Source organism: Dama dama, chromosome 3, assembly GCF_033118175.1.
Source record: "Dama dama isolate Ldn47 chromosome 3, ASM3311817v1, whole genome shotgun sequence".
In the NCBI taxonomy this organism is placed as follows: Eukaryota; Metazoa; Chordata; class Mammalia; order Artiodactyla; family Cervidae; genus Dama; species Dama dama.
In genome coordinates this window covers 47,687,633-47,701,761 of record NC_083683.1, presented here as the reverse complement: position 1 = coordinate 47,701,761, position 14,129 = coordinate 47,687,633, and the positions used below count along the sequence as shown (strand labels likewise).

Genomic DNA, 14,129 nt, shown 5'->3' with positions numbered 1-14,129 from the left:
AGGAGCCAGGCGGGCTATAGTCTATGGGGTCACAAAAAGTCAGACTCGACTAAGTGACTGAACAAAAACAGCAAATGAAAAATAAAAGTAGATCTGAGGGCAGGGACATAACCAGGCATGAGAAAGGGCTGGAACTGAACACAGAAAATGTTTAAGGATCAAGATCAGAGAGGTACACAACTCAGGTACATAGAGGGCTGAATGTTTTAAGTATGCCTTTCTAGACTGGAGAAAGAAAGGTGAGATCCCCTTTATCTGGACAGAGTAAACAGCAACTGGCAATTTCAACAGAAGATAGGGGCCCTCATTAAGCACCAGCTGGTACAGGACCAAGAGGGTGAGTTCCTTATATTCTCTTACATTCTCTCTGTTCTCCTCTGTTTCAGGGAACTGTCTAGAGTTTTGCTCTAGAGAGGACCTTCCGTCCCAGCTGCTCCTCTGAGTACTGGCATAATTTCCATTCATGTCATTCGCTTTCTTCTTTTCTGGAGTTTTCTGCCCAACTGAGCTAGGCATCCATCCCAAAAGTAATATAAGTACAAGTGCCAAAGATAAAGATACACCGAGCATCCCTAATACTCCCTGCCCTGTCTCATTACAGCTGCTCTTCCCTTCGAGAATAATCACATGCCGTCCCCTTCTGAGTCAAACTGCCCACAGTGGTTTAGCTGTGGAGGGCTTCCCAGGTGGCACAGGGAACCACTCCAGAGTGACTGCAAAATGCCAATCTTCAGCTAACTTAGTGATCTCTACATGATTTTCTTGTACCTCCTTTACAAAATAAGTGTTGTAATTATCATGGCAAAAACTTGAATTCCTGATGGTGCATCACCCTACAAGAGGATTTATTTATTATATAACACCTGCCTACAACTGTAGCCTATAATAACAATAAAATAATAATCATAATAGGTGAATGTTATGTAGCATTTTTCTAAATACTTTACATATAAATATATTTTATTCTTACAGAAATCTTATGAGATTGAGATAGCTATTCCACATAGGCAAGAAAACTGAGATACAGTTAAATCATTTGTACAAGGTTTCAGAGGGAATTAGTAGTGGAGCTGAGATTTGAACCTACACTGATGCTTACCCGTAAGTACTACATTATGCTGCTCATTCATACTCTACAGTCCAGCTATAAAGAATGATCCTATTTCCTATCTTCACCTCTGATTGTCAATCTGCTGCTTTCTCAATCACTGTTCTCTCAATCTGCATGTCTCTCTAGAGAAAGCTTACTCTTTCTCTAAATCTTTTCCCAAAGACCTCAGTATTAATTCATGAACAGCTCTTTCAAAAGTCACCTCTAGGGCTCCCACTGCACTAATCATAATGGTTTCTAATAACCTGTATTCATATATGTATCTCACAGAAGTGTGATCTTTAAAATGAGCGAGACCATGCTTAGTTCTTCATCATATTTAAAGTGACTGATATAATATGTGGCTTAGTTTAGAACATAAATATTTATTTGCTGATTGACAGTATAATAAAAGAAAATCAACACAATGTGAAAAACTGAAGGATAAAGAAAACATCAGTGATATGATTTTTTGAATAACATTTAGGAAACAGCCTTTGTCAATGACTTTGGGGAACCACAGCATCACCACTCAATTCCTCCTCCTCGGGCTGTCTACTGACCCACACATCCAGGCTCTGCTCTTTGTGTTGTTCCTAGAGATTTACCTCCTGACACTAACGGGGAACCTGATGCTGCTGCTGGTGGTCAGGGCTGATTCTCACCTTCACACGCCCATGTTCTTCCTCCTGAGTCATCTCTCTCTCTCTCTTCTGGATCTTTGTTTATCTTCAGTCACTGTGCCCAAGATGCTGAAGGACCTCCTGTCTGAGACAAAAACCATCTCAGTAAGGGGCTGCCTGGCTCAAGGCTTCTTTGTGTTTATCACTGCAGGGACTGAAGCCTGTCTGCTCTCAGTGATGGCCTAGGACTGCTATGCCACCATCTGCCACCCTCTGCTCTACAGACAGATGATAAAGAAACAGCTGTGTGTGCAGCTTGTGTGGGGCTCATGGGGCTTGGGTTTCTTGAATGCTGTTACCAATATCCTCCTAGCTGCCAACCTGGACTTCTGTGAGAACCATACCATTAGCCACTACAGCTGTGAGGCGCCCTCTCTCTTCCCTCTGTCCTGCTCTGATGTCTCCATCAGCCTCAGTCCTGCTGTGTTCCAGCCTGATGCCTGGGTTTGGGACCCTCCTCCCAATCATCTTTTCCTGTGCTTATATTGTCTCCACCATCCTGAGCATCAGCTCCACCCCAGGCTGAAGGAAGGCCTTCTCCACCTGCTCCTCCCATGTCATTGTGGTGAGCTTCTTCTACGTATCTGCTTTCCTCTGCTATCTCACACCAACTACAGGATCCCCTCTGGAGCTGATCAATATGGTGTGGTCAGTCCCATGGGGAATCTCTCATCTACAGCCTGAGGAACAAGAAGTTAAAGGCAGCTGTGAGAAGAACACTCATTATGTACTTGCTATGTTCCAGATGGGGGAGAAAAAAAAGCCAGAGGAAAATGGGGAATTAGAATAATATGACACTGTGAAAGTTCACATTAAGAAAACTTTCTGGCTCTACAGTGTCAGATGGCAAAGGTAAATTAGCAGTGCGTAAGAAATGAATACAAAGATAGTAGGAAAGTGTTTGCTTAGGCAAAACAGAGGGAAAACTATGGATTAAATAACCATCTGAATCCAGATAATGTGGTCATGAAAGTATTAATTCTTCATTTTCTTGTGTGCTCAGTTGCTTAGTCATGTCTGACTCTGCGACCCTCTGAATTACAGCTCCAGGCTCCTCTGTGCATGGAACTTTCCAGGCAATAATACTGGAGCAGGTTGCATTTCCTACTCCAGGGTATCTTCCTGACCCAGGGATCAAACCCGCATCTCCCTGTGTCTCCTGAAGTGGCAGATGGATTCCTTATCTCAGAGCCACCTGGGAAACCCTCATCATTCTCAGCACTTCACAATAATCACTTTGGTCTACTTACAAGGTAAAATACTTGTATCTTAAATTATTACTTTTAATTGAACTTAGGGAAGGTAGTGAAAGCTGTAACTTCACTATTAAGAGAGTATTCAGATATTGGGTAAAAAGAATCATAGATTTGGGGACCAGGAAGTAAGAGAAAAATGAGCATCAACTGGAGTGACCCTTGGAGACAAGCAAAAGGAAGGAGGTACAGGCTCTGGAGACCATGAGTTCCTGTATTAGGACAGAGGCCAGGCTCACAGAAACCTTCCAAGGACCTTGCTATTTCTTGCCAGCACTGGTCTATGGAGAATGCCACATCTCAAGCTGCACAGGAGTCCTGATCATTCCCTTTTCCAGGCACTGCCTGGGGCACACATCCCTAAAGACAAGGACTCTTTTGGGAAGATGGAAAAAGGAAAAAAATCCACTGGTACAATTCAGAACTGCTGGTGACTTAAGCTGTGGTTTGTTTCAAGACAGTCACTGAAGCAGCACCTTCATGGTCCTGCAGGTGAAAGTCAGGTTTTCTCCTCAAAACTCCGCAGTAAGCAAGTGAGACCCAGGACAGGATAAGAGGGATCAACAATAAGTTTGTGGGGGTTTGGGGCCATGCTCTGTGGCATATGGGATCTCACTTCCCCAACCAGGGATGAAACCTGTGTCCTCTGCATTGTGAGCTCAGAGTTAACTGCTGGACCACCAGGAAGTCTGATAATAGCTCTTTAAAATATGGGAAGACAGTGTGGGTTCTGGGCAGAATTTAAAAACCAAACAACATAGATGGTCTCACCCATCTTCCTTTTGTGCACCCAGTTCCTCTTCATCCAGTTCTGTTCTCTACTTTCTGCAGAACTTTCCCAGCATCTTGCTAACTATCTACCTTTATCAATAACAATTTACTCAGGAAACATTAAATGTCCTCTTTTCTAATAACAAATTTCTATCATGATAGAAATAATCATGCATATTATTATGCAAGCATAATGCATATTTCATATAGACATATTGTATCATGTTATGTATATCTCCTTTGCATAAATAATTTTAAAAATTATTAACCAATTACTCAAAATTATTAACCAACTGCATTTTCTCCTAAAGACTATATTCTAAAAAAGTGCTTAACAGTAAGCAGATATTATGACATGATATATTTAAGTGTATTTTTAGAAACTTTGTTGCCTTTAAGCTTTTTATTCACATTTGATTATACTTACTGGTCTAGGACCTTGTCAATCACAGCAACTACCACATATTCCTTTCTGTATAGTGAGATATTACTCTTTTGCCAGTGGAATCAGAATGCATACATTAAATTATTTGAAGTTGCATTTCACTTAATTTTCACTGTAATTAGAACATAATCATTTGATCCTCTAATACTAGTATGCTTCAATTTTTAATGAAAAAAAAAATTTTCAAAAGTCTATGAAGAGTTTTCATTCTGCTGTGTAGGCATGCATGCTAAGTTGCTTCAGCTGTGTCCGACTCTTTGTGACCCTATGGACTGTAACCTTCCAGACGCCTCTGTCCAGGGGATTCTCCAGGCCAGAATACCAGATTGTGTAGCTATTCTCTTTCTCCAGGGGATCTTCTTGACCCAGGGATCAAACCTGAGTCTCCTGAATTGCAGGTAGATTCTTCACCATCTGAGCCATCAGGGAAGCCCAGTTCCTCAGCTGGGCTTCCTGTTCTGCTAGTCTTCTCTTCACGTTGTTCTCAGAGATAGTTCTCAGGTTGTTTTATATGTAGTTGTAGTTTTGACATGTCCATGGGAGAAAGTGAGCTCAGCATTTCCCTACTCTGCAGTCTGAATCCAGTCCTTCAAGCAACCCTAAACAACATCTTTATCTATTCAACTATTGATGGACATTGAGATTGTTTCCACATCTTGGCTCTTGTACATAGTGCTGCAATGAACATAAGGGTGAAAATATCTTTTCAAGGCAGTGTTTGTTTTCTTGGGACAGATACCCAGATGTGGAATTTCTGGAGTATATGATAGTTCTATTATTAATTTTTGAGGAAACTCCATACCGGTTTCCATAGTAGTTACACCAATTCATATTCCACCAACAATGCCCAAGAGTTCCACATGACTTCACCTACATGTGTAATCTAAAAAACAAGACAAACAAAACAAAACTCAGACTCATAAATACAGAGAACAAATTTGTGGTTACCAGAGGAGAGAGGGGTTGAGAGGGGTGAAATGGGTGAAGGGAATCAAGAGGCACAAACTTCCAGTTACAGAATAAATATCATGGATATGTAATGCACAGCATAGGAGATACAGTCAACATTATTTTATTAACTTTTATGGAGACAGATGACTACTAGACTTATTATTGTGATCATTTCACAATGTATACAAATGTAAAGTCATTGTATTGTACACATGAAACTAATACAATATGGTATGTTGTTGTTCAGTCGCTCAGTCATGTCCCACTCTTTGTTACCCCGTGGGCAGCAGCATGCCAGGCTTCCTGTTCTTTACCATCTCCTGGAGTTTGCTCAAACCCATGTCCATTGAGTCAATGATGCCATCCAACTATCTCATCCTCTGTCGTTCCCTTCTCCTCCTGCCTTCAATCTTTCCCAGCATCAGGGTCTTTTCAAATGAGTCGGCTCGTAGCATCAAGTCGCCAAAGTATTGGAGCTTCAGCATCAGCATCAGTCCTTCCAATGAATATTCAGGATTGATTCCCTTTAGGATTGACTGGTTTGATCTCCGTGTAGTCCAAGGGGCTCTCAAGAGTCTTCTCTAACATCACAGTTCAAAAGCACCATTTCTTCAGTGCTCAGCCTTGTTTATGGTCCAACTCTCACATCCATACATGACTACTGGGAAAACCATAGCTTTGACTATACGGACCTTTTTTGGCAAAGTAAATATGGTATAATCAATTATAATTAAATAAAAATAATAAATAATTTAAGTGTGCAAATTATCTCATACTGATTTAAATTGTATTCTCCTAATAATGTTAAATGCATACTAATTTGCTTACTATTTTGAAATCTTTTATGAAAGGACAGTTTAACTCTTTTGCCTAATTATAAATTTACTATTTGACATTTTGTTATTTATTTAAAGGATATCTTTTTATACCCTACATATATCTTATCACATGTATGAACTGTATTTATCTTCTCTCAGGTATTGCTTTATTTTCACTTTCACTTTTATTTTTACTTTCACTTTCATAATAATGACTTTCATAATTGTCATTCAATTCATAGAAATTCTTTTTAATTTCAATGAATCCCAATTACTCTTTTATTTTAGGAAATAACTGGCAAGAAAGGTATAATAGATGTCATTCATCATGTTTTATTATACCAAAGCCACCATAACACTTTTTAAAAAGTAATTTATTTATGGTTGTGCTGGGCCTTCATTGCTGCATAGACTTGTCTCTAGTTGTGGCAAGCAGGGGCTACTTTCTAGTTTCAGTGAGTGGGCTTCTCACTTTGGCGGCTTCTCTTACTATGGAGCACAGGCTTAGTTGCTCCACTGCATGTGGGATCATCCCGGATCAGGGATTGAACCCACGTCTCCTGCACTGGCAGGCGATTCTTTACCACTGAGCCACCTGGGAAGCCCTATCATAACACTTTGAATCATGTTCTCTACACTTACACACACACACACATACACACACATGTGTGTAGATATAATTAAAAATTAATTCAAATGATTTTTATATGGGCAAATAACCATATCAAATATTCATGGAACTCTTTTATATACACATACATGCATGTATAAATTCTTAGGTACATGAATAAATGCATATGGCCAACAAACACATGAAAAGATGTCCAATATCACTAATTATTAGATAAATGCAAATCAGAACTACAGTGAGGTTATCATCTCACATTCATCAGAATGGATGTCATTAAAAAAATCTACAAACAATAAATGCTTGAGAGGATGGGGAGAAAATGAACACTCTTACACTGCTGGAGGGAATGTAAACTGATACATCCACTATGGAGAAGAGTATGGAGATTCATTTAAAAACTAGGAATAAGACTACCATATGACCCTGCTAACCCACTACTGGGCATATACCCTGAGAAAACCATAATTCAAAAGATACATGTACTCCAGTGTTCAGTGCAGCACTATTTATGATAGCCAGGATATGGGAGCAACCTAGATATCCACTGATACATGAATGGATAAAGAAGATATGGTGTGTGTATGTATGTATGTGTGTGTATATGGAATATGACTCAGCCATAAAAAGGAACAAATTTGAGTCAGTTGAAGTAAGATGTATAAACCTACAGCTTGTTATACAGAGTGAAGTAAGTCAGAAAGAGAAAAACAAGTATTGCATATTAGAGCAAATATATGGAATCTAGAAAAATGGTACTGAGGAACCTATTTGCAGAGCAGGAGTAGAGACTCAGACGTAGAGAACAGACTTGTGGACAGAGCGGGAAGGAGAAGGTGGGATGAGCTGAGAGGGTAGCACTGACACATATATACATTACCATGTGTAAAACAGCTAGCTAGTGGGAAGCGGCTATATAACACAGGGAGCTCACCTCCATGCTCTGTGATGACCGAGACGGGTGGAACGGAGGGTAGGTGGGAAGGAGGCTCAAGAGGAGGGAATAAAGGTACAATTACAGCTGATTCGTGTTGTTGTATGGTGGAAAGCAAGACAACATTGTAAAGTAATTATCCTCCAATAAAAATAAAGTTTAAAAATATTATAAACAAGAGAATAAACTAAAAATAAAATACTTTACAATGCCATATAAAGAAAGAAAATATTTATAAATGTGAACTTCATTATTTCAAACATTCACCAATTATACTACCACTGCTTACTTATTTAATTGATAAGTGATCGTGAGGAAAAATATTATGCCAGAGCAGTTTCATTTGACTAAAAACCTTATAGCTCATTGTAATAGGAAAGCAGACATTTTCATCTATAAAACAGTTTTTGTGCTACATAAGACTATCAAAAACTTTTTAAACAAATACTTCCCAAAATACACTCAAATTTTGGAGCTCACAAATAATAAAAGCGCCCTGTGTGGGAATCTAATCAGATCCAGCAAGGCAAATAGAGTTGAATAGATATTTTAGGCAAATATTATACTACGTTTAACTTACTTTTTTCTTCTCACTTCTTCGATCAGCAAATTACTTTTACACACCAAATTTAACTGGACATGATTTCACCTAAGAAATCCCACAGAGATGAGACAGCCTTTAGAGTGTAAATTGAAAACTTTTCTTTTCCTGCTTGGGGAGCCAGGCAAATACCCACTTGGCCAGTCTGCCTACTTTCAACTCCCACTAGATTCAGAAGAGTTTAGAATTCATGATTAAAGGTCATTACATCACCCAGATATTCCAAAGGTCACACAAAGAAGAGATCCCCACTCCCTCAAAAAAGTCAATGTTGCTGAAGTTCTTAACAACTTAGTCCAACTTCAAGTTGTAACTTTATAATATAAAAACCAATGCCCTTGATATTCATGACCTACCAGGAGCATGGAATCAAATCAACAGGCTAAATATAGCTGCTCTGCAGACTGCTTAAACCAAAGAAATACTATGTGTGACTGAGATATGATATTAGAAACAGGCGAAACTAAAGCATAGTTGAGACTCTTGAAAAAGGAACTGCTCTACAGCTATTTAACTTTACAAGTGAAATTGAGTAAAACATTTCATCATCAACAGGATTTTATAAACTCTACCATGATATGGGACTTAGAAGCCACATTCTTCAGTCCATCTTTCCTCCTAGTAAATGAATCTAAATAAAAACCCTGGAATCAAGTTGGAGAGCAGATTATCTTATTGACAAGAAATACAGGTAATGTGTGTTTGAAGTATGGGAAGCATTTTGAGTCTGGGATTATGGCTAAAAGGCTACTAAGGAATCAGAACTTCTCATTGGTTGAACGCTGGACTTACTGAGAAATGGATAGGACCAGGAAACTGACTTCACTACCAAAGTAAGTGCTATGGGTGACCATGGTCAGATTTTAGGATGTAAAGTCAAAGCTGAGAATCATGAATAAACATTCAGTATTCTAAGGAGATACAGCATTGTAATCCACAGCTGAAGGCTGATAAGAAAGAGAGTTGAGAGATACGAACAGAATCTAGCCGTTAAAGAGAAATTCAGAATTTGGAGATGGAGGATAATGTCCCAGTATGAAAGTCAAAAAGTTCATCTAAACATCTGTACAAAAGAGGACTAGAAAGGACTGAATGTTCTATTTTGATTTTAAACAGGTCTCTGAACATGAGCAGAGAAAAATTAGTAGATGGAAATTTCTTCCTCAAGAACAGAGAGGAGCAGCAGTGGGTGTCTCCAACAGAACGTAAGAACTCTGAGTTAAACTCTAACTGCCCTGCGGTATGAATTGCCACACTTGCTTCCTGTGCTGTCTGGGAACAAGGTATGAAAAGTGTAGTAGTGGGTAAAGTCCTCTATCCTGGCTGCTCCTACAGCCAGGATACCCATTCCTTTATTCCTGGCATGAAACTTGAAAGGTTTCACTCCTCTTGCTTACTTTTCTAGGGATCTAGCCTATTCTAGGATACATGTACATCCCAGTAATGCTTTTCTGGGTGGGTCCAAGGAACTACACCGAGTCCCAACACTTTCTCTCCCACTTGACATCCCTGCAGTTTGGCAGCTATTAGTGGCAATAGCTGCCCTCCTTTCTGTGAAGGTACCCACAATAACTATAAAGTAAAGACAGGCTTCACTCAAATAATTATAAACCTCCAATTTATCTTACAGTTAGACTCATGAACAGACGAGAGCAGCTACTGTGAGTGATTTCAGTGGGATTTTCTCACATCCCTCTTCATAAAGGAACAGAAAGGGCACAAAACAGCAGCACTAGCAGCAATAACTTTGATCTTTGATAGCACCTCACAACATATTCGGCTTCCCAGGTGGTACTAGTGGTAAGGAACCCACCTGCCAATGAAGGAGACATAAGAGACATGGGTTTGATTCCTGGGTCAAGAAGATTCCCTGAAGAAGGAAATGGCAATCCACTCTAGTATTCTTGCCTGGAGAATCCCATGAACAGAGGAGCCTGGCAGGCTATAGTCCATAAGGTCACAAAGAGTTGGACATGACTGAGGCAACTTAGCATGCACGCACAACATATGAGAATGTATTTGACTTTTGCCTCAATCTCAAGAAATAATAATGATTTTTCCACAAAAGATACACTTTATTTTAACTGACAAAATAATATATGTATATGACTAAAAAGAAAAGATGCAGAATGATATAAAATTAAAAAAGTAGTCAGCAAATGTTTTTAAAACATGGTGTGGGTATGGCTAGAGTGGGTGGGAGTCATATATATATGACTAGATCATCAAGCAGGTCTTAACTCAACAGCTAATTATTTTTTCAATGTCTGTTTTCCCCCTTTATCTAATATTAGTTTTCCATCCCTTAATGATCCCTCAGAATTATTCACAATTCCCAGTTATCTGCAATTATTAAAAGTCTGTGCACGCTGATATTTTAATCTCAAACTCAATGCACACTGCACCTGCCCAGGCTTGATCTGGGCTTTTGGGGGGATCCGCAGTGGGAGAGAGGATTTTTCAGTCCTTTGCTCCTCATCCCACTCTAGCACTTGAAACAAAGAAAAATGGCTTTGTCTGTCTCCCAGACATCTTTTCTTTCTCCCACTTCTAAGTGTAGATTCTCCACTGTTAGGGGAGAAAAGGAGATTTGAGTAAGAATGTTTACTCTGCCAGGTGTGAAGTTAATTCTCTGTCTGAGAGGCATACCTGTTCAAGCCCAGAGACCTTCTGAGTGTCCTTCTGATGCACCAGATACTCACACTTTTTAAAAATACCCTTCTTAGGATGCAGGCCTCTCCTCTGTTGTCACTCCACTCCTATTCACTTTCTGTGCCCTGCCATCTGTTTCTACTCCCCTTTCTGGCTCAATTCTTCACTTATCCAGGAAGAGAAAAACATCAATCCATGGAGATGGAGCCAGTCTCTTCATCTTTTTCTTTTTCAGTATACAGAGCGGTATTATTAACTATTGTCCAATAGGTTGCAAGACTTATTCATCCTACATAATTCAGTCTGTACCCTTTATGGGTACCAATATCTCTCCATTTCCCCACCTTTCTGTCCCTGGTAATGCTCCTTCTACTCTCTGACTCTATGATTTCACATTTTTAGATTCCACAGACAAATTAGATCATGCAGTATTTTTCTTTCTGTGTCTGGCATATTCCATGTATCATAATGTCCTCTCAATTATTTCATTTTGCAAAATTACAGGATCCCCTTCTTTTCTAAGGCTAAACAATATTCCAATTATATATTTTAATAAATATATTTAATTATAATAAATAATAATGTGTTATAATTTCTTACTGTCATTGAATAGTTTCTTATAGGAATAGGTTCTTTTGAAGAGTTTTATATATAAGTTAATATTTAGGGACTTCTCTGTGGTCCAGTGGTTAAGAATACATGTTCCCAATGCAGGAAGCCCAGGTTTGATCCCTGGTCAGGGAACTAGATCCCACACACCACAGATAAGTGTTCTCATGCTGCAACTAAAAAAAGATCCTGCATCCCACAACTAAAATGCAGTGCAGCCAAATTTAAAAAATAATAATAAGTTAATATTTACCCCAGCCTCTCCACAGTACTGCTATCTTTTCCCCATGCTTCTAATATTTATTTTGATTTTTCAGACACCTGCTACTGGAACACATGTTGTATTTCTTTCTTGTTTGGAAATATTAAGATTATTACCATAACAAAGATTTCAGAAAATAGGCAAGTCTGGCTGTCTAATACATATCTTTAAAAGTTGGGCCCAAACTGGTTTCTTATCCATTAGTAACTCAAGAGTTTATTCAAAATTCTCTACAAAACTTCCTCTCAGATAACCATTGTCCACAATGCTGTTATTAACTTCATTTTACACATGAGGCAAATAAGGCAAAGAGTTTTATGTATCTTATACAAAGTCACACAGCTAATCAGTGGGAGAGCTGAGATTTGAACGTAGTCCGAAGGACAAGCCCACATGGTTAGCCACAGATCAACAATGCCCACTCGAGCCCTAGGCATTAGTTTTTCAGAACTACTCATGTTTTTACCAAACATGGCTTGATTTTTTTCAGTCTTGAGCCTCAGTTCATGCAAACCACATGTCTCTGATAAATGTTTTCCAAGCTCAATCAGATACTTTCTTTAAAATTGTGCTCAAATATTCTCAATAAAATGTCACTACTGAACCCTCTCAAAATTGCAATTGTATTATCCATTACATAAATAATACTGTGTTATTATTGGGCTGGCCAAAAAAGTTTGTTTGGGTTTTTCCATACCAACTTATGAGAAAATCCAAATGAACTTTCTTACCAACCCAATATTTATTGGTGTTAAATCCATATTATTCCATGGAGTGGGACCATTTTAAGAGCTGAAACCAACCCTTGAAACTACCCCTTGATGATCTTTATATTCCAGATGCCTAGGTCTAACAGAGGGCAAAAATGTTTATTGAACAATAGTGATACAAGAAGAGAATAAATGCTTTGAGAAAATCATTGGGCAATATCAGAACTTTGCTGTCATGCCTTTTTATATCATTTCTAGGGAATAACCTGTGCAAATGACTTTGGGGAACCACAGCATCATCACTCAATTCCTCCTCCTCGGGCTGTCTACTGACCCACACATCCAGGCTCTGCTCTTTGTGTTGTTCCTAGAGATTTACCTCCTGACACTAACGGGGAACCTGATGCTGCTGCTGGTGGTCAGGGCTGATTCTCACCTTCACACGCCCATGTTCTTCTTCCTGAGTCATCTCTCTCTCCTGGATCTTTGTTTATCTTCAGTCACTGTGCCCAAGATGCTGAAGGACCTCCTGTCTGAGACAAAAACCATCTCAGTAAGGGGCTGCCTGGCTCAAGGCTTCTTTGCGCTTATTACTGCTGGAACTGAGTGCTTTCTGCTCTCAGCAATGGCCTATGACCGCTATGCCGCCATCTGCCACCCTCTACTCTATGGACAAATGATGAAGAAACAGTTGTGTGTACAGCTTGTATGGGGCTCTTGGGGTTTGGCTTCTTTGAACGCATTTATTAACACCCTTCTAGCTGCCAACCTGGACTTCTGTGAGAACCATACCATTAGCCACTACAGCTGTGAGGTGCCCTCTCTCTTCCCTCTGTCCTGCTCTGATGTCTCCATCAACCTCACAGTCCTGCTGTGTTCCAGCCTGATGCATGGATTTGGGACCCTCTTCCCAATAGTCTTTTCCTATGCTCGTATTGTCTCCACCATTCTGAGCATCAGCTCCACCAAAGGCCGAAGCAAGACCTTCTCCACCTGCTCGTCCCACCTCACTGCAGTGAGCTTCTTCTTTGGCTCTGGGTTTCTCCGCTATCTCATGCCAACTTCAGGATCCCCTCTGGAGTTGATCTTCTCTGTGCAGTATGGTGTGGTCACTCCCATGATGAATCCTCTCATCTATAGCCTGAAGAACAAGAAAGTAAAGGCAGCTGTGAGAAGAACACTGGGAAAATATATGCGATGGTCCAGATGAAAAAATAAAGCCAGAGGAGAATGGAGAATCAGGATAAAATGATGAAAGTTAGACATTATGAGAGTTCTCACTAAGAAAAATTTCCTGGCTCTATGCAAAGTGATATGTTACAAGATAAATTAGCCGTGCATATGAAATGAGCACAGACATAGCAGAGAGATGTTGGGGTAGTCTAAATACAGGGGAAATGATGAACTAAATAACTATCTCAATCCAGAAAATGTGGTCATGAAAGTGTTGACTCATTGTTCCCAGTACTCCCCAAATATTCACTTTGGTCTTATTAGGTAAAGTATTATATATATTGAATCACTACTTTAAAGTGAATTTAGAAAAATGCACTGAGAAGGTCTTCCCTGATAGCTCAATTGGAAAAGAATCTGCCTGTAATGCAGGAGACCCCGGTTTGATTCCTGAGTCAGGAAGATCTGCTGGAGGAGGGGTAGGCTACCCACTCCAGTATTCTTGGGCCTCCCTTGTGGCTCAGCTGGTAAAGAACCTGCCTGCAATGC

General features: G+C 39.6%; 1 protein-coding gene and 1 pseudogene across 1 annotated transcript; both read left to right on the top strand.

Moving 5' to 3' along the window:
• The first annotated feature begins 1,593 nt into the window (after window positions 1-1,593).
• On the top strand, window positions 1,594-2,558 carry LOC133043067 (olfactory receptor 8S1-like; annotated as a pseudogene).
• A 10,123-nt stretch (window positions 2,559-12,681) lies between these two features.
• LOC133042296 (olfactory receptor 8S1-like) lies at window positions 12,682-13,617 on the top strand. Its single transcript, XM_061122819.1, has one exon. It carries the CDS (start codon window positions 12,682-12,684, stop codon window positions 13,615-13,617), a length of 936 nt encoding a protein of 311 aa, XP_060978802.1.
• Window positions 13,618-14,129: the final 512 nt, after the last annotated feature.